Source organism: Aulonocara sp. 'chitande type north' Nkhata Bay, linkage group LG3, assembly GCF_057382095.1.
Source record: "Aulonocara sp. 'chitande type north' Nkhata Bay isolate Kocher_YH1m ecotype deep benthic linkage group LG3, A_spYH_male_GT1.1, whole genome shotgun sequence".
In the NCBI taxonomy this organism is placed as follows: domain Eukaryota; kingdom Metazoa; phylum Chordata; class Actinopteri; order Cichliformes; family Cichlidae; genus Aulonocara; species Aulonocara sp. 'chitande type north' Nkhata Bay.
The window spans coordinates 3239142-3257832 of NC_141346.1; the positions used below are offsets into that span (position 1 = coordinate 3239142).

The 18691-nt window shown below is 42.4% G+C and overlaps 1 protein-coding gene across 4 annotated transcripts; it reads left to right on the forward strand.

The window, feature by feature from the left end:
• The first annotated feature begins 217 nt into the window (after positions 1-217).
• On the forward strand, positions 218-5964 carry LOC147333520 (uncharacterized). Of its 4 annotated transcripts, none has more exons than XM_086268277.1 (4): positions 218-256; positions 3618-3707; positions 4088-4167; positions 4417-5964. In XM_086268277.1, the coding sequence occupies exons 3-4, from the start codon at positions 4100-4102 to the stop codon at positions 4832-4834; spliced, it is 486 nt and encodes a 161-aa protein (XP_086124403.1). In that variant the 5' UTR covers positions 218-256; positions 3618-3707; positions 4088-4099; the 3' UTR covers positions 4835-5964. The 4 variants fall into 4 exon arrangements, with proteins under 4 accessions (XP_086124403.1, XP_086124399.1, XP_086124389.1 ...); XM_086268273.1 differs by lacking the exon at positions 218-256 and adding an exon at positions 314-575; XM_086268263.1 differs by lacking the exon at positions 218-256 and adding an exon at positions 584-864.
• Positions 5965-18691: the final 12727 nt, after the last annotated feature.

Consider the following 18691-nt stretch of genomic DNA (forward strand, 5'->3'; position numbering starts at 1 on the left):
TCAGAGGGCCCGGTGGCGCCAGTGTCCGGCAGCCTCGCCTCTGTCAGTGTGCCCCAGGGGGGCTGTGGCTACAATGTAGCATCACCAGTGTGTGAATGTGTGTGTGAATGGGTGAATGACTGAATGTAAAGCGCTTTGGGGTCCTTAGGGACTGAGTACAGCGCTATACAAATGCAGGCCATTTACCATTCATGTTGGAGAAGGATGAAGGAGTCTGACCTGAGCCAGTGTTTGACATGAACACATCAGCACTGCTGTCAGTGAGCCTAACGACAGCCGTTAGCATCATTTCAGTGTTTCAGTCATAAAAACACTTCCTGTCTCTGTGGTGGTTACAGTGACATCATGCAGTTTGTGCTTTGACCTCCAGAGGGCGACAAATCAGCACAGACAGAGAGCTCCATTCAAACTTTGCTGCCATCAGGAATAATTCTTCAAATATAATCATCAGTGTTTGAGCAGCTATGATATCAGGGACAATCTAGACATGTGACAATACTGAACATGTCACATGACACACCTCAAACATCATGTGATCCACTCTCAGTCTGCACTTTCATTCATGACTTCAACAGGTTGAAATGAGCTTTGAACAAACATCAGTTTAGTGCTGAAACATTCAAACGCTGCAGGAAGAAGAACAACAAAGTGATGACGGATGTTTGTGTTTCAAACAGGAAAACCAGCAGAAATAAATCACCTTTAGATAACCTGCAAGAGCTTTGGGAGTTTCCAAGATGCACTAGAATGCAGCACAGAGTGTGTTTGTTTCGGTGTCCTCAGATGCCTCTGTGGGTGTTTCCTTCCTGTTCAAACTTTAATTTCACTTTCCTGAAGTAAATGTTTGTGACTGACGCTGTGAAGGTAATGGAAGCAGTCTGTAATGTTTTCCTGGCTAACATCAGTATAACTTCTGCTTTTTCGTGATTGTGTGTTTGCTGGTTTCAATTATTATTTCCACTGTAGACTATCTATAGCTTGTATATAAAAGATGGCGGCAGAGACCGGGTTCATACATTTGTTTGTGTTGAAGTCTGAAGTTTTGTCTTCAGTTCCTGAAAGTTTCTGCTGCTGTTTACAGAAACATTTAATGTCCAGGATGTTTGTAGTTTGAAGGAAAAAAGACTTCATGATGAGTCAGTTATGATATTTTCAGTGATGATCTGTAGAAAAGTAACAGTGAAGACTTTTTCAGTTCTCAGTGCAGGGTGGAGTTTGTGGTTCTGCATGTGGGGCAGTTTGTAGATGGAGGCAGCAACTCTGTTCATTTTGGGACTGATGTAAAAATGCTTGCTGATGTTTCCTGTTGTCTAAAAGTTGATGCTGCTCACAGATAAATGAGTGTTTTCAGCCTTTGATCAGTTTTTGCTGCCAGAACTTCCCTGATGTGATGGATGTGCAACTGGAAACATCTGGAGTTAGTGAGGCGTGTTGAAATGTTAACAACACGATCAGCAGCTTGAACAGCAGATTTCCTCTCAGTGTTTGAGGATTCAGAGCCTTTTGTAGACTTCTGATCACTTCCTGTTAGAAATGTTCGACTCTAAAACTCTGAAATGATGCTGCTGCCTTCAGAGAGGGTTCAGCCTTCACAGTGAAATAAAAGTAAACGTTCCTGTGCAGTGAGCTCCCTCAGACATTTGATGCAAACAGCAGCTTCACTGCATTTAGTTCATGTTTGTCTGTTTGGACACAATCACTGCTGTGTTTTAGTGTCTCTGCTGGAACTGCACAAAACTCCTTCTTTCACCATCCCAACACTGAGAGGATGGTAGACACACAGGGGTACCTTGTGAAAAATCAGTCGTGCAGGAATTTAGTTTTCTTTAACTCATTGAATGTATTTAAAAATTGGATCAATATTTCAGTGTAAATTGAATAAATACGATAATGTAATTAGCAATGTGTCTTGTTTCTTGAGTGATTTGTCAAGTACTTTCCTATAATCTTTCTTATACTTTGCTTTGTTTTTCTCTTGTTTTTCCATTGCTCTTCTTGACTGGGCTGCTTTTCTTTTCTTGGCAAGTCCTCTGAATCCATTAGTGTGAAACAGCAGTAGTCACAGGATCAGTTTCAGTGATAGAACGAGTCAAATATTTCACGTTCTACCTCTGGTAAAAATCTACACAGCCATCGCCCTGTACAAGCCCATCAGACTGTTGTGATTTCACAACAAAAAGTGTGTAACCAAAAAGGGTTCAGTTTAAATGGTGGGTCTGTGCCTCCTCCCATTGACCTCAGAGGGGAGAAAAAAATGTCACTTTTGTTTTTAAATGCAATTGCATCAAAAATACTTTTTTGCTATTACAACGCTAACTTTACCGGACATTAAAATGTGCCCAAGAACTTGGCTCATTTTTGCATTTAAATGTCCTAAAACAGTGAGCGGTGACTGGGCGGACTGCCAGCATTCTAGCCACTAGACAGACGTGTTTCTATCAAACAATGACATCAGAATAAAGTAATCTTTACAAAAAGCAGACGGGGTAATGAACTACACCTGTATTTCTATTTTGTTAAATGCACGAGGAGAAGACCTGATAAATACGAGCAGTAAGGCTTGTTTGTGTGTAACGCATCACATTACATTACAAAATTCGTCACCTTTAATAGGAAAACACATTTTTGGTGGTGTTTTATTCGAGAGAGGTGAACACTAAACCGATATACTGTGAATTGTGTGAATTGTCTAATATATTGCACCTCATCCTAGTCTGTGTGACATCAGCACACATAGCAACAGCTTAGCAACCACACTTCCTGTTTTTAACATCGCTGCGACCACAGGAAGTTGACAAGCTTGATGAAATTAGAAACTACTTCCTGTTCTAACACAGGCAGATGTGCAGAGACAGTTCTCAGCTCTGTGGGTCTGCAGGTTTCCATCTGAATGGTCTCCGATGCACACATCAGCTGTGTGCAGCTCAGTTCCAGCACAAATCTGCCGCTCCATAGTTCACGGTAACGGACTCACAGCTGGCCCAACGAGGCCGAGCGTGTCCGCCATGACCTGTTAGTGCGTGATCAGAGTCCAGGAATCAGACGAAACACACTGAATGCGGCCTGAGCTATTCCACAGTAACTGTTACTTAGTGTAGCCAGATGGGTTACTCTTCACTGCTCTCCTCCCTCTCTGCTGTTCAGCTTGTGTTGAGTGAGCTGCGCTTTCATTCAGCTCCCGATCATAATGTCCTGCATTCAGTGATTTGCAATTAATATTAATGGAATACGCTGCTTGCAAACATAATCAGCCCTTTGCACATTTGCAAACTTAATCCAACTGGATAAACACCACAATGTTACCTTCAAAGCAACCTTATAGTTGGACGACCTATAAGAATAATTCAGAGTGAATAATCACCAGTTTTAGTGTGGAGCCTTTAGCTATCAAATACGAGCTTGAACAATAAAGACAGCCCACAGGGGCGAGAGGGGGATTTGCTTTAAATATCTTAGTGACCAATCAAAAAGAAATAAACCAAAACGTGTCAGAGTAAAAAAACATTTTTCTCGAATCTCCAGAAAAAAAATGAGGTAGTATTTTTTTCTGGAAAGGGAAAAAAATCTCTCTACAAATCTCCTTTAGTTCATGAACAGACGTTCTGCTTCACTTTCAGGGTACAAACCGAGGATTGTTTGGTCTCAGTCAGACTGCAAGGACTGCACACGAACACTGGTGACCGATCACCTGAATTCATCTCATCACTGTGAGTCTGAGCTTGTTTATTTGACTGAAACACAGACAAGTTCATGTTTATTAGTTATGCAGATGTTCCTTTCTCTGACGTGTTCAGAATCTGTTTGTCATCGTTTCGTTCGGAGCGCTCGCTGTGGAAACGTGAGTCACAGCTGCTCACACACACGGTGCTCCATGTTCAAACTGTTTTTTAATAAATAATAAAGCTGCAGAGCCTTTTGAAGGAAACTTTTTAGATAAAGTCTCTCTTATTGGAAAAGTCCCACAGGGTGGAGCACTGGGGCTGTAACAGTGGACGACATGATGGTGTTTGTATCACGTTTACTGTCTTACGAACAGAGATGCTCCCACAGACAGGAACACGTTCTTCTCTCTCTTTTTGTTCTTTAGTTTGCAGACACCATGGGCGCTCGGCAGTCCGTCATTCATATTACGAACAAGACTGAGGGCTACACCCTTCAAAACCCCAGGTGACCACACTTCTTACTGTGACTGAGATGCTGCCTGCACATCACCTGACACCTCACTGATAAAAGTAACAGAAGGAATCAGACGAGCAGTAAATTTCTTCTGAACACTGACATGATGTTGTCATCTCAGCAGCAATAGCCCTGTCCATGTTTCTTTCTCTAAACAAACTCATCCACCTGACTCATTATGAGAGTTAGGGTCCTGTTGGAATAAGAATATTAATTCATATTTTTCTTTTTCCTCACTAGTCTGCATCTTGTTAGCGGACTCTGCCAAATCCCTTTGCCAACAAAACTTGGGCCTTCTGAATGTGGCAGCGCTCTGTTCTCTAAGATTGGCGGCACAGCGCGAGGATCTGTTGGAGTCTTCACCTACGATCTCTACGATACAGCTGCAGACAGAGCTGAGAAGAAAATAGCCGTCCTGTTCTCGGTTCCTTTTGACTACGGCCTGTACTCTAACTGGTGCGCCGTCGGAGTCTTTGACGGGGAAACAAACTGTGATAGTGCTCTTTATCGTAAGATGTATTACAGTCCTGAGAGAGGGTTTGTCAGAGGAAAAGCTGATGGCTATGATCTGACTCACACAGATATTAATGTCACCATTAAATCCAGCATGACAAACTTCAGCGTTGCAACGCTGAAAGTTGAAGTACACATAAAGTAATTGAATAAAAAATAAAGTAATTATGCAAATATGAGCTCTGATTGTTTTTGGGGCAGATCTTGAGGAAAGGCCTGATCACCCTTCATTAGTATTATTTTTACTTATCAGGATAAACAGATATAAACTTGAGTTAACCCAGGGTTTCCCCATCTTCCACAGAAAACGCTCCTTACAACACAACAGACATTAGGAATAAAAAAGGAGTATAAAAGAAATACCAGTAAAATACAATCCTGTTGTAAAAGCGATCAACGGTCAGTATGGCTGTTTATTTCACAGGTGTGGTTGGTTGAACAGGTATCGAGGTGTGTTTCATGTTTGTGGCAGTGGAACAGACTCATCAGCAGAGCAGAATCATTTTCTGATCACATGAACACATTTCACCCAGCAGATAATCAATATGTCACTGAAAGCACGCTTTAAAAGACATAACCTGCTCCTGACAGTTTGAGTTTATGTTCTCTCAGCTGCAGCTGTTTGAGATTGTGAACCAGCTCCGTAGGACAGAAAACTCAGGGTTAACCCTGAAGTAACCCGAATGAGCAAAATTCCCTGGAGTTAAAAGCTTTAGTTGTTTAAAAATAAAGTTTTAACATCGAATCATTAAAGATCAGCTGAGCAGGTAACACATGCTTGCGTGGATGGGATGTACTGAGTTGGATTATTGATGAAATCAGACTGAAACGCTCCACCAAGTGAAAATCATCACTAACCTTTGAGGAAGGAAGATTTCAAAGATTTAATAATCTTTTGTTGGTTCTGTGGGTGTGTTCAGTTCACGTTTCGCCTGTCTCGTGGGGTGTGGTTTCTTCCAGCTGTGTTCCCCTCCTGTTTCCATTCCCTGATTACTCCCTGTGTATTTAAGCCCTGTGTTTTCCTGTGCTCCCTGTTGCATCGTACTCTCACGTTACTGTGTGTTCTGCCTGCCTGCTTAGTTTGTTTTTGTCTCAATTTAGTAAAGTTCCTGTTCTGTTGCTATCAGCAACAAAGCTGAGTGTTTTCGAGTTTACGTCTGCCTTTGAGTCCTGCATTTTGGGTCCTTTCTCCCTGCCAGCCTGCACACAGCCATGACAAAATACTAATTTGATGTTTCCTGTGCATTAATTTCAACATGTGATTCTTTGTTTTCTGAGCCCTAAACCAATAAATAAATTAGACTTTACTTTAACTTGCCCCTGTGCTTTATTCACTGACATCTCATCTACTTTACTGATCTGGTTTCAGTTTGGAAAAAATGTGTGAGGTTATACACATTGTTGTACATGATTGCTACCACTTTGCCCTCCTGGTCAGCTGACAGTAACATTTATTTATTAGCAAATATCTTGATAAAATGGAAACCAGAGCTCATGTGTAAAAAGGGCCACGACGTCTCACATAAACTTCAGTTTTTGCAGGTTTGACCAAATCTCAGCAAGCAGGTCCAGTTGGTGACTTAAAGAAACTGAGGAAGACTGAAGGATGATTTCCTGAGAAAAACTACAAAACCATAGATATTCTCTTCATTCTGGGGCGTCTGTATCCAGTAAGGGTCCTAAGGTTCGACCCTTGCTAAGCGAGCCCACCGCAGACATGAGCGAGACAGATAATGTTCCTCATAAATTAAAGGACACTTATCCTCAAAGCCATTAAGGGTTAACTGAAATATTCCATCGTATTCAAAAATTAATTAAAAATCCTTCTTTAGTTGATGTTGTTATGGAAAATTTAACAATAACCTGCAACACAGTCAGTGAGCTTGATTTGTGGGTTTAATAAACACACTGCAATGTGGAGAGAGCATCCCAGTGAAACACCAGGACCATCTCTGTGGCCACCGCCCTCACATCTTCTATACAGACACACAGACAAAGAACATCCACAGACTCTCACATGTTGGTATAGCCCCCCCCTCTCACAGGGGGCTATACCTCCTCCCTCACAGAGAGAATTATGACCTTGTTTTCTGCTTGGCCGTCACCTAAAGATTTACATCCCTGATAAGCAGGAGTCCCACTATCTGTTTAACGTCTCCCATTACAACGGCCTCCCTGTGGTAACTTTCCACGTGCATGTAAACTAGTGACAGGAGTGCTCTCACTATGGTAAAGTGAGAAAGTGATATTACTATAACTAATGAGATTAAATATGTGATTAATACATGAGAAAAGAAATCCGCCACCACATTCCACCCTTTGTGATACCACAATTAAGAATCACATAAAAACATGGAGATTTCTTTTCTAACTACTGAACATCAGCACAATTACATACTCAAAGAAATTCCATAATGTGCATCCTCCCTATAGTCAGAAGGAAAAAAACAAATTCACACTTTATGGTCATCTTCGCTCCATCTGAGTCTCCACCCTTTGTTTGAAGGATGGCAGATACCATAAAAGAAAACACAATATGAGATCATATACAAAATGAAACAGCCTCTGTTGTTCATCTGCAAAGAAAACTTTACCCTTAGTTACATCAAGCTGCTCTTTCATAAGAACCTGTTGTTTAGATATGTTGTTGTTTGCTTTGCCCTGTCCAGATGTTTGCCATCAAGGACAGTGACTATAACCTAAGTGAATACCACAAACCTAAACTAACTTCAAAGTTAGTGCTTCCCAAAGTCTGGGGTAAAACCCAGAAGTAGCCATGAATTTCCACACAGCCAACATATATCAAACACTTCTGAGCTACATTTACAACAGAGAGATCGATCTTTCCTCTCTATCAGTCAGTACATTGTGCTGTACTCGTTACTACTGTAGACCCATTTACACAGTGTAAACCCTCTCAAAGGCATTTACAATTATCTTTACTGTGCCCACAGCAGTGATTGGGGAAACCAAAACCACCACATTTAACTCTAGAAGAACAGCCGCATTCTTTAGGTGCTTCCAGCATGTTTGAGACCTATCAAAATCAATCGTTGAAATGTGATGAACCCAAAATCCTACTTTACAGTGTCAAACAACATGTCAAAGCTGAGTACACATGTCAAAATAACTCACAACTATTGTTACTATGTTTACTCAGACAATGAGGGCCTAATGCACGTACGCATCAGGAACTGACATGCTAGATAATCAGTCTACCTACCCTACAAAATGCACACAAGTTGCTGTAAAACCTGCATGCTATAATTACTCCAATCACTTCTACTCAGGCTCAGGACTCTAACGGAGTTTGTGATGTTCGGAGAGTTATGTGAATGCATATCATTTATAAAATGATTATTAACGTCACACCAACGACCTCCTTAACCTAAAAACATACTAAGCTTTCCAGGGAAACTGATTGGTTGTTTAAGCAGGTGTTATCTGCATTCATTCGCTGATCCCTCTTGGGTGGCACAGAGTCTGCTCTGCTGTCGCTGAGTTGGAGCTTGGCACGCCCTTGTTGGAGGAGGGCGCTCTTTTCACCCCTCACCCTCTCATTCCAATGCAGCTTTATGGTTATTGCTGTGGTTCTGGAATCTTCTCATAATGACTACTAGGGCCCCAAACCGCACGACCTTTGACCTCAACCACTGCCTGGGCTGTCAGCTATGCCATGAGTGTTTCCAAGTTTTCGCTGGGTCTCTGAAGACTTCTGATCAGCACCCAGTCTCAATCTCAGTCTGGAGATTCCACCCTTGGGATGATTGCTTCCAGCAATACTCTGGCTGCTGCCAGTGGCGTGTCTAGAAATGTTTGTTGGGGGGGCCAGGTAGGGGCACAGATTTGGAGAAGGGTGGCAGATGTAATTGGCAGATAATGTTAAAAAAAATTCTACCAACCGTTAACCATAATTCAATAACCCTGTAAACCTAATAACCGAATGCACTTTTAACTCTTATTAGAATGAGATTTTAACCACTACGGTGCAAAGTTTTTAGATACTGCGTTGATAAAGTACAAGAGATACAATCAGTGCTTTGTCAGTGTTTACTCAGCATTCAAGGACATCAATATTTGCATAGTATTTTTACTGACATGTAGTGCACATATGTTTTGGGCAAAAACATTTTTGAATATTAAAATACGAACATTTGTAACAAACAATTGACAAATTAGCCAATGCCAATGTAAAACTTTATCTGCCTATTAAAAAAAGAAGATAATCTTCTCACAAACTGGTGTTTGATTTTGAAACAGGAAAAAAGTGGAGAAACAACTGAAAAGACTAACATTTGAATAAAACCTGACAGCAAGTAAATACTTTCTATGCTGCCTTATGGTAAACTTTGGTAATATTGATAAAGAACAACACTGGCTGATGATAAAATACAGTCAGCTGGCATGGTGACACTGCCAGTATTAACCTGCAGGGCTGGACTGGGACAGAAAATCGGGCATTTTTACTACAGACCGACCCACCAGGTATTAAAGCCATAAAGACTTTGACTGAAAACAAACCCTGTTGTGACAGTGATGTACAGTCTTGTTGGTATATATATGATTTCTATACATTTTACGTCAGATAAAAACTTTGGTTGTAAGATTTAGATAATTATTTAATAAAAGCGAGATATTTTAAATGAGAATAAGAAAGAAAAGTATTTCTTTGTGCCCACCTTTCCCTGTTAATGCCCTACCTGCCCCCTGGCAACACTTTGCTAGATCCGCCCCTGCACAGTTACCAGCTGTCAGCTACTTAGAAAAGGATCCTGGTGTTATTTGTCTCTCAGAAACAGTTCATAACTTCAACTCATTCATGTCACCTAAAAGGTAAACCTGTTCCTCCATCACAGCTCTGATGGTTCAGTAAGGACATCTCCTGGTTTCATGTTTCCCTCACCACATATCCAAACAGACATCATGACCAGCAGCTTTACAGCTGTGGCTCCAGCAAACATCAGCTGATACTAGAAATTAATATTAAATAAATTCTAACAACAGCTGATCAAGCTTAAACGTGCTGCTGTTGTTAAGCGCAATATCTGCTGGTTTCCTCTTTCTGGCACAAAGTGGGCGATAAACAAACAAGAGAGCCGATCAGCTGATCATTGATCAGTTTCATGATTGAAGTAGCAACAGGAGAGGGAGGGGGAGAGAATGAGAGAAGAAGAGGCAGCTGTGCAGCGTAAAGACAGAATAAATCCAGCTTTGTGTCTTTTTCCATTCTAGCTGAAGTCAGCAACAAACTGCGTCTCTTCTCAGCTCAATACGAAACGCGTAATATTTTCTCTGAATGAGGGACCATTCCATTTTTTTAAGGAGCCGTTGGCAACTCTACTAACCTTATGAATAAAATAAAGTTCACTATCAGTAACATCATAGCACCACCCAGCTGTATAGAAACTCTGTCATGCTAGCTAGAACGCAGTATGAGTTATTGCAACTGACGGTAAAAAGTCAGCAACATGAAAATAAACTCCACCTAAACTTGGTTTATATCTGACCCAGATAGACTGCAGGTCATAACTTCTTACCTGAAGTTCAGTTCACCTGACACTCGGACTGGCGGCTGCCTCGGGGCTCTCCTGCCTCCCCTTCCCTCATCCACCTGCTGGCCTCTGTGGAAGCCCCGCCATAGCCACCACCAAACAACGGAGTTATTTTTACACATCGACCTGCATCTGGCCAATCCACCACCTCTCATTGTTCATGCCCTTACAAAAATAAATAAATAAAATAAGTCATCAGCACACCCGGTATGTCCGATGGCCTGTCCAGCTATCTTAACCTGTTAATCTTTCTCCGAAAAACTGTTTCCTGCGGTGCCGTCTTTCCTGCTTGGCTCTCCTACCTTTGCTAACGTGATGCTCATAGTGCAGAAGCCGATGCTGCATTCACTTGCACTCGGATATCTGAGCTTCACTGTGAAAACATAATCGGACATTTGATATTTGATTGAATTTTATTGTTTTAGCTTCGGGGTGGCACCTGGGGTGGCCAGTCTGCTTGTGGGGTTGGCCTGTGCCCCATCCTTCCCTGATCTAGTAACAATCAGCTAATTTGCATATCAGCTATTAACCCACCAAGTTGACAGGACAACAGAGATGCATGTTCAAAATATTATGACAAAAGAGAATTTACTTCATACAGTAAATTACTTGTGCTGCACCAATCAAGCAGAAAGTATTTGACAATTTATTATATCAACAACTAAATTTATTGTCTGATCACTGGTTGGTCAAACCAGAATTTTTTCCCACAAAAGTTAAACTGTTGTCCTGCAACCCAGAGAGTTAACTGTCAGCAGTGGATACACTCAGCGTTTGATAACAAGTGTCTGTGAAATTTGCACAATTTTAACACTGACGACAGATAACAAGCTGATCTTCACTGCATGTGTGTGTGTTAGTAGGCAGGTTCAATGCATGTGTGTGTGTTAGTAGGCAGGTTCAATGCATGTGTGTGTGTTAGTAGGCAGGTTCACTGCATGTGTGTGTGTTAGTAGGCAGGTTCAATGCATGTGTGTGTGTTAGTAGGCAGGTTCAATGCATGTGTGTGTGTTAGTAGGCAGGTTCAATGCATGTGTGTGTGTTAGTAGGCAGGTTCACTGCATGTGTGTGTGTTAGTAGGCAGGTTCAATGCATGTGTGTGTGTTAGTAGGCAGGTTCAATGCATGTGTGTGTGTTAGTAGGCAGGTTCAATGCATGTGTGTGTGTTAGTAGGCAGGTTCAATGCATGTGTGTGTGTTAGTAGGCAGGTTTAATGGCTGTGTGTGCAGTGGAGCTGCAGATTCAGCAGGGCATGTCCTCAAAGCTGCCTTTCCTTCACATTTCTCTGTTTATGTGTGTTTGTGTGCGTTTTAGTTTTACCTTTGTTGCGATCCTACAGACTCAACCTCCACAAGACAGCCGGCCACAGTTTTCCAACCCAACGTTCATGTGTTCTCACATTAACAGCAACAGACCTCTATGCTCTCTTCTCCCCATTTCTCACAGCTTCTGTCTCTCTCCTGCATCGGCAGCAGTTCACGGTGGTGGCGTGTCAGAGGCCCAGTGGGCCGTTCTTCTTCAGCTTTGCCTTTTGTCTTTCACTCTTTTCAGTCGCTTCCTTTGCCATTTCAGTTCCCAGTATAGCAAATGTGAAACTCAGACAGTCTTCTCAAGTCCATTCACACACATTGATGTCGCTGGTGAACCTCCCAGCTTGTGATTGGGAGCGCATGCTTCCATCCACTATGGCATGTGTACATGCTGCTGAACCCTGTAAGGTTTAGGGCAGTGTTGCTGTGTGTTCACATAGTTGAGTCTTGAAGTCGACGCAGTTGCTCTCGAACTGCATTTTCTCTTCAGGGAGAGATTGATTGCCCTCGAAGCTTGTTCTTCATCGTGAGGTGTACATGGAGTGAAGCTGTGTAATATTCAGCCAAAACACAGGCTGGTGTGGTTCCAATTATGTTAAGCTATCATTTTGCTCCGGCCACTGTGCTTGTGGAGGACGTTGATCCAGTTCCGCAGCCACCTGTGCTAACACACTAAAACATTTATTTAATATCATTTTCATCACTGCTCATTAACACTTTCCCTCTCTTATTCTTCTGTCCACATTTTAACACATCTCTTTCCATCACTCTCGGTTATACACACACCCACAGCACTTCTTGTAATGATAGTTGCTATTGTTGAAGCTACCCACAGGGGGCGCTCTGTAATCAATAAGATATACAGTGAAGAAGAAGAAAGTTATCGTGGTAGAGAGAATAATAAACAGCTAGCTGAAGCTAGCACCAGGTGCAATTCTTGATGTTTTATTCATAGAGGAATAAGAACATTACATGGTACCAGGAGTGGGGTTAAGAATAAGAAGCAACGCAACAAGATGGATGCAATAAAACCGTCAAGTCCGTTGAAACTGACTGGAAACGTGGATGCAAGTTGGAGGACTTTCAAACAGCAGTTCAAACTGTATATTGCAGCTGTCGGAGTGGATCGACGGGCAGATGAAAGGAAAATAGCCATGCTGCTCACCATCGCCGGCACAGAAGCAATAGAGGTCTTCAACACTTTTGTGTTTGCTCAGCCCGAGGACAAAGATAACTTTGATGAAGTCATGAAGAAATTTGACGAGCACTGTCTGTCAAAGAAAAATGAAACATACGAAAGATACGTCTTTCGCTCACGCTTACAGCATCAGGGTGAGTCATTTGATACTTTTCTCACAGACCTCAAGATCAAAGCTCAGTCCTGCAATTTTGGTGATCTCAGAGACTCCATGATACGAGATCAAATAGTGTTTGGAACTAATGAGAAGAAGCTCCGAGAGAAACTGTTGAGAGAAACAGAACTAACGCTGGAAAGTGCTATAAAGATAAGTCAAGCCAGTGAGCTAGCACGACAACATGTACTGACGTTTAGAGAGCCTGTTCAAGGAGCAGCGCAACAAGAAAATGAGGCAGTGAACGCAGTGTCGATTAAAAGAAAGCCATGGAGTAAATTCAAAAACAACGACAACAAAAACAAAACGTGTGACAATGAAATGTTCACTTGCAAGAGATGTGGAGAGAAACACAGACCAAAACAATGTCCCGCATATGGAAAAAAAAATGTGCAAAATGTAAAGGACAAAACCATTATGCAAAAATGTGTCTCTCCAAAAACAAGGGACAAAAAGTACACACTGTGCAGGAAGACACAGATGACAGTGATGATCTAAGTGAAACATTTTTCATTAAGATGGTGTCACATGAAGAAGATGTCAATGCACAGTCTTCAAGACATAACACTGGCCAAAGTGTTAGTTCAGTCACAGATGATAAATGGACTGCTCCACTGTTAGTCAATGGGACATTGGTAACATTTAAAATTGACACAGGGGCCAAAGCTAACTTGATCAACGAGAAGGATTTCAAGGCACTGACTGAGAAGCCTAGAAGATTTACAGAGAAAGTCACGCCGCTGAGGGCCTACAATAACCAGCCAATACAAACAAAAGGAGGATGCAGACTTAAAGTGACAGCAAAAGGCAAACAGCATAACATTTTGTTCACCATCGTGCCTGATGGACATGAGTCACTTTTAGGAGATAAAACATCTGAGGATTTTGGACTAGTAAAGAGGATCTATCAGATTAATACTGACACCATGAAAGAAGCCAAACAAGGCAAAAGACAGGAACACCAAGGGCATGAAGGAAGTTCAGACATTATCAGTAAATTTCCTTCAGTCTTCAAAGGACATGGAACATTGCCTTACACCTACAAAATCCAGCTCAAGGATGATGCCGTGCCTGTGGTGCATGCCCCAAGGAGAGTGCCTGCTCCATTACGGACAAGTTTGAAAAAACAGCTTGAAAGAATGACTCAAATGGGTGTCATTGAACGAGTGGAAGAGCCCACAGACTGGGTGAACTCTATCACTTGTGTCAAGAAAAAGAATACAGGTGCCTTAAGAGTCTGCCTTGATCCCAAAGATCTAAATGAAAATATTAAAAGAGAGCATTATCAGATCCCTAAGAGAGAGGAAATAATGAGTGAAATGGCAGGAGCTAAGTTTTTTAGCAAACTGGATGCATCACATGGATTTTGGCAGCTGAGGCTAGACCCAGAAAGCAGCAGGTACACTACCTTTAACACGCCATTTGGGTGTTACTGTTTCTTGAGGCTCCCATTTGGAATTAAATCAGCACCAGAGATCTTCCACAGGGCAATGGAGTCCCTGATCGAAGGGCTGGAAGGCACCAGAGTCTACATAGATGACCTCGTAGTCTGGGGAAATACAAGGCAACAACATGATGAAAGGCTGGAGAAACTTTTGTGGAGAGTTAACAAGAATGGACTTAAACTGAATAGAGACAAGTGCCTCTTTGGTGTTTCAGAGATGACCTTCCTGGGAGATAAGGTTACAAGTGAAGGGGTGGAACCTGATCAGTCAAAGGTACAAGCCATATTGGATATGCCAGCACCCACTGACAAAAAAGGTGTCTTGCGAGCAATGGGGATGATCAACTTTCTGGGTAAGTTCATTCCTAATCTTACCTCCAAGACAGCATGCCTAAGGGAGCTGCTACAGCACAACACAGTGTTCGAGTGGACGGCCCGGCATGAGAAAGAGTGGAAAAAATTGAAGGAAACTGTAACTACAGAGCCGGTCTTGACATTCTTTGATCCATCAAAGCCAACAAAAATTTCAACAGATGCCTCAAAAGATGGCTTGGGAGCAGTTCTGCTCCAAAGGAACAAAGACAAGTGGCAACCTGTAGCATATGCGTCCAGATCAATGACAGAAACTGAACAACGCTATGCTCAAATTGAAAAAGAGACTTTGGGCTTAGTGTTTGGGTGTGGAAAATTTCACAGCTATGTATATGGATTACCAACCTTTACAGCAGAGACTGATCACAAACCTCTCATCTTGATCAGAAAAAAGAACCTCAACGACATGTCACCCAGAATTCAGCGCATGATGATGGTGTTGCAGCGCTATGATTTTGAGCTGATCTACATGCCTGGGAAATATATCGTACTCGCGGATGCTTTATCCCAAGCGCCAGCACCAAGTGGTGACAGGTTAGTCAGCACTACAGCCGAGGAGGCTGAAACACATGTAAACATGGTAACTGCCTCACTCCCAGCATCAGATGTCATGTTGCAGCAAATTGTACAGGAGACGACAAAAGATCCAGTGCTGCAGAAAGTATCCCACCTCATACAGAATGGGTGGTCAAAAGGAGTCTGTCCAGGGTTCTACTCTGTGCGAGCTGATTTATGCATGGCTAATGGGCTGGTGCTGAGACAAAACCAGATTGTCATCCCTCAATCCATGCGGAAAGACATGCTTCAGCATATCCATGAAGGACATCTTGGAGTGGAGAAATGTAAAAGGAGAGCGAGAGAAGCAGTTTACTGGCCAGGCATCAACAGGGATATTGAGGAGATGATACAGAAATGTGAAACATGTCTCAAACATCACTACAAACAAACAAAAGAGCCAATGCTGGCAGCAGACCTACCCACTGCACCATGGCAAAAGGTAGGCACGGATTTATTTCATCTGGATGGCAAGGACTATGTTTTGGTGATTGACTACTATTCTAATTATCCAGAAGTGGCACAGCTTTCCAGTACATCAGCACAGTCAGTCATCACACACATGAAGGGCTTTTTTGCCAGACATGGAATTCCACAGTGTCTCATCAGTGACAATGGTCCACAATATGACTGTAGAGAATTTAGTGACTTTGCAAAACAATATGGATTTCAACATATCACCTCTAGTCCCTTGTATCCTGTGATATTATTCTGTTATTATATGTTACCTTATAGATGTAATCAAAATAGTTGAATTATGATATTGTTGTAGATCATATTATACCCTTTAAAATAGAGTGTGTGATCTGTATGTAGTTTAGTTCTCATTATACTTTTGAGTTAACAGAACATATTCACATATTAGTTCATTAGATAAAGGTGCATCCTTGATCTGCTGGGAATGTGTTACACTGTTTTCTTGACATGCTTAATTGTTGAATCATGAAGAGAAGGTTGTAAGCAGGAGACTCTGTGTCTAAAGACAGGGGAGATAGACCACATTCCACACCCCCACCTTACAGAAAGCAGAGAAACAACTGCCGAGGTCATAACTTAGGCGCTGTAACAGAGAAAAAATGTGATGTTTTGGCTTTTACGACTAGCTGGGGGCCACTAGAGACTATAAAAAGCTGAGCAACCCGTCACCATTTTGAGACATGTGCCTGACCCTCTGGTAGCATCTCTCCCGTCCGGACGTTGTAATGCTCTGACTGTTGAATTGTATGGAAATAAATGATTGTTGATTGAGCATTGATACACCGAGTATTGTCCCTCCTTCAGCCCAAAGATTCAAAGAACTGCGTGTTTTCAACAACTTGGTGCCGTGTGACCCGGATCTTTGGTGTGCTGAGGAGGTGTAGATTTGGCCTTTGGTGAGATCGTGAGGCGAGGTGAACAGAGGACCGGTCCAAAAATAAAAAGGTAAGCACAGCCTGTTGTATTATAAATACCAAATGTGCATATTGGGCTTTCCAAATTAATCTGTTCGCTGAGTCACATGTGTTTTCACAGTAAATTTGTCGGTGTCTGGTTTTTGGCGCAAGATACTAACAACATAAGTTGAGGCTGAATTCCAGTGTGTTAAATAAACTGCTTCTACCGAGAAACTAATAAGATACTACGTTGGTCTAGTTGCAGCCACTTTACCTTCCACATTTAATTTTGTCTAATACTGGCTTCTGTAGCAATAATACATTAGAATTTATTCTGAAGACGCGGCCATTAGTCCAGTACATTGAAGTCGAGGTTTGTTTAGTTTGTTTATGGTGTCGGTTACGTCCTGGCTCTTGCCGGCTATGAAATAGAAGTTGATTTAAGGAAAAGCAGATGCTGGCTTCACGGTGCAGTTGAACGCTGGCAACGCGAGAGCGAAACACGTCCGTAGGTTTGGTTTATGATATGGCGTGTTCCGGTGGTGCGGCCGTGAAGTGCAGTAGTGGTTGGTGCTAGTTTTAGTACATTGAACAGAGGCTTGACGGTGGTTTGTGGCGTCAGTCGAGTTTTTTTTTTAAGGGCTGCGGTCATAAAACAAAGTAAAATTTTACTTGCCAAGAAGTACATAGAGCAAAACCTGGTTTATGATGTCTGGTATAACTTCAGGGATGCAAGCATCACTTTTATGATGCGACTTTGCCCCGTTGTGGCGGTCATAAGCGCAGAGAAAGGGGTATTTTGGTCTATGGTGCAGTGTGCTTTAAGAAGATCTAATAGTTGAGCTCAGAGGTTTCTGTGTAAAATTCCCGCTGAGGAAAAGTGTTGTGTGTGAGTGTCAAAGCGCGCTCTGAGTGAGAGTGTGTGTGAAGCTGCGAAGCGCGCTCTGGGTGCTGTCTTGTGGGTAAAGCGCGCACTGAGTGAGAGTGTGAGTGAGGCGCGCTCTGAGTGTGTTTTTTGTGTGGAGTGTGAAGCGTGAACACAGTGACAGTGACGGTTAATGTGTTTGATTAGGAGGACATTAGAGCAAATACACATTTTAGGATCAAAGGTTGATGCCTAGTGTACCTGTGGAACTTTGCCCTAGGAGTGGCGACCCTCCTGTCCGTGGACGCGTGGCCAGGACCGGCGTTGTCCGGGTGCCGAGGTGGTGACTTGGGGAGGTGAGGGCCCCCGTATAGCTACGGAAATAACACTGGAACGGCCGTGTAATCACGGGTTCACATTTATTCCGGACTAGAACAAGACACATTTTGCGACCAAACGTTGAGTCTAGATTAGTAAAGAAATAAAAAGGTTAAATTCCTCGTTTCAGTGGTTGAAATTGTTGTGTGCCTGTCCCCTGACGAGTGTGAAATTAAAATAAAGAGGGAATTTGGAGCCACATAGAGATAGACGGGCATAATTGGGTGTATTACTCTGTGGTGTAATAAAAATAAAAAGGAGAGATAGTAAGAGGTGTGCAGTGGAGAATTATGGAGGAGTACAGAGAGGAATGTGTTGGGAGACTGGCGTACAGTTTACGCTGTCAAGGTAGGCGTGTTGCCTGCTTATCGGTTTAAAAGTGATGAAAATGAAATTAAAATAAATCTCTTAGTGTGTTAATACAGGAAGCTGCGGACCTGGACCAACTGCCCCCACAAGCACAGCGGCCGAAGCAAAATTATAGGTAATGGGAACCACACCCAGCACGAATCAGCAGCTGTGAAAAAGACAGCAGCGAGGAGAGAATTAGAGGAGAAATTAAGAGAAGTTTTAACACATAAAATTGGGGCCAACGGACTTGTGGAGGTTGGGAAGGCGTCCGGAGCATCACAACAAAAAGGTGAAACAAAAACACACACAAGCAGAGAAATCTGAGAGAAAGGCTCCTTTTAAGGTAACGCCTAGTTTGAGAAAAGATAAAATTAACCTGCCTGCCTACAAATGCACATACACGCAATGAAGAAACAGCTTACACTCATGAACACGTGAAGATTTTCCAGC

Bases quoted from the DNA above. Each gene is read 5' to 3' on its own strand.
- LOC147333520 (XM_086268277.1), top strand. From the start codon at position 4,100: ATGGGCGCTCGGCAGTCCGTCATTCATATTACGAACAAGACTGAGGGC. The intron at 4,168-4,416 runs GTGACCACACTT...TTTCCTCACTAG, and splicing joins TACACCCTTCAAAACCCCAG to TCTGCATCTTGTTAGCGGAC.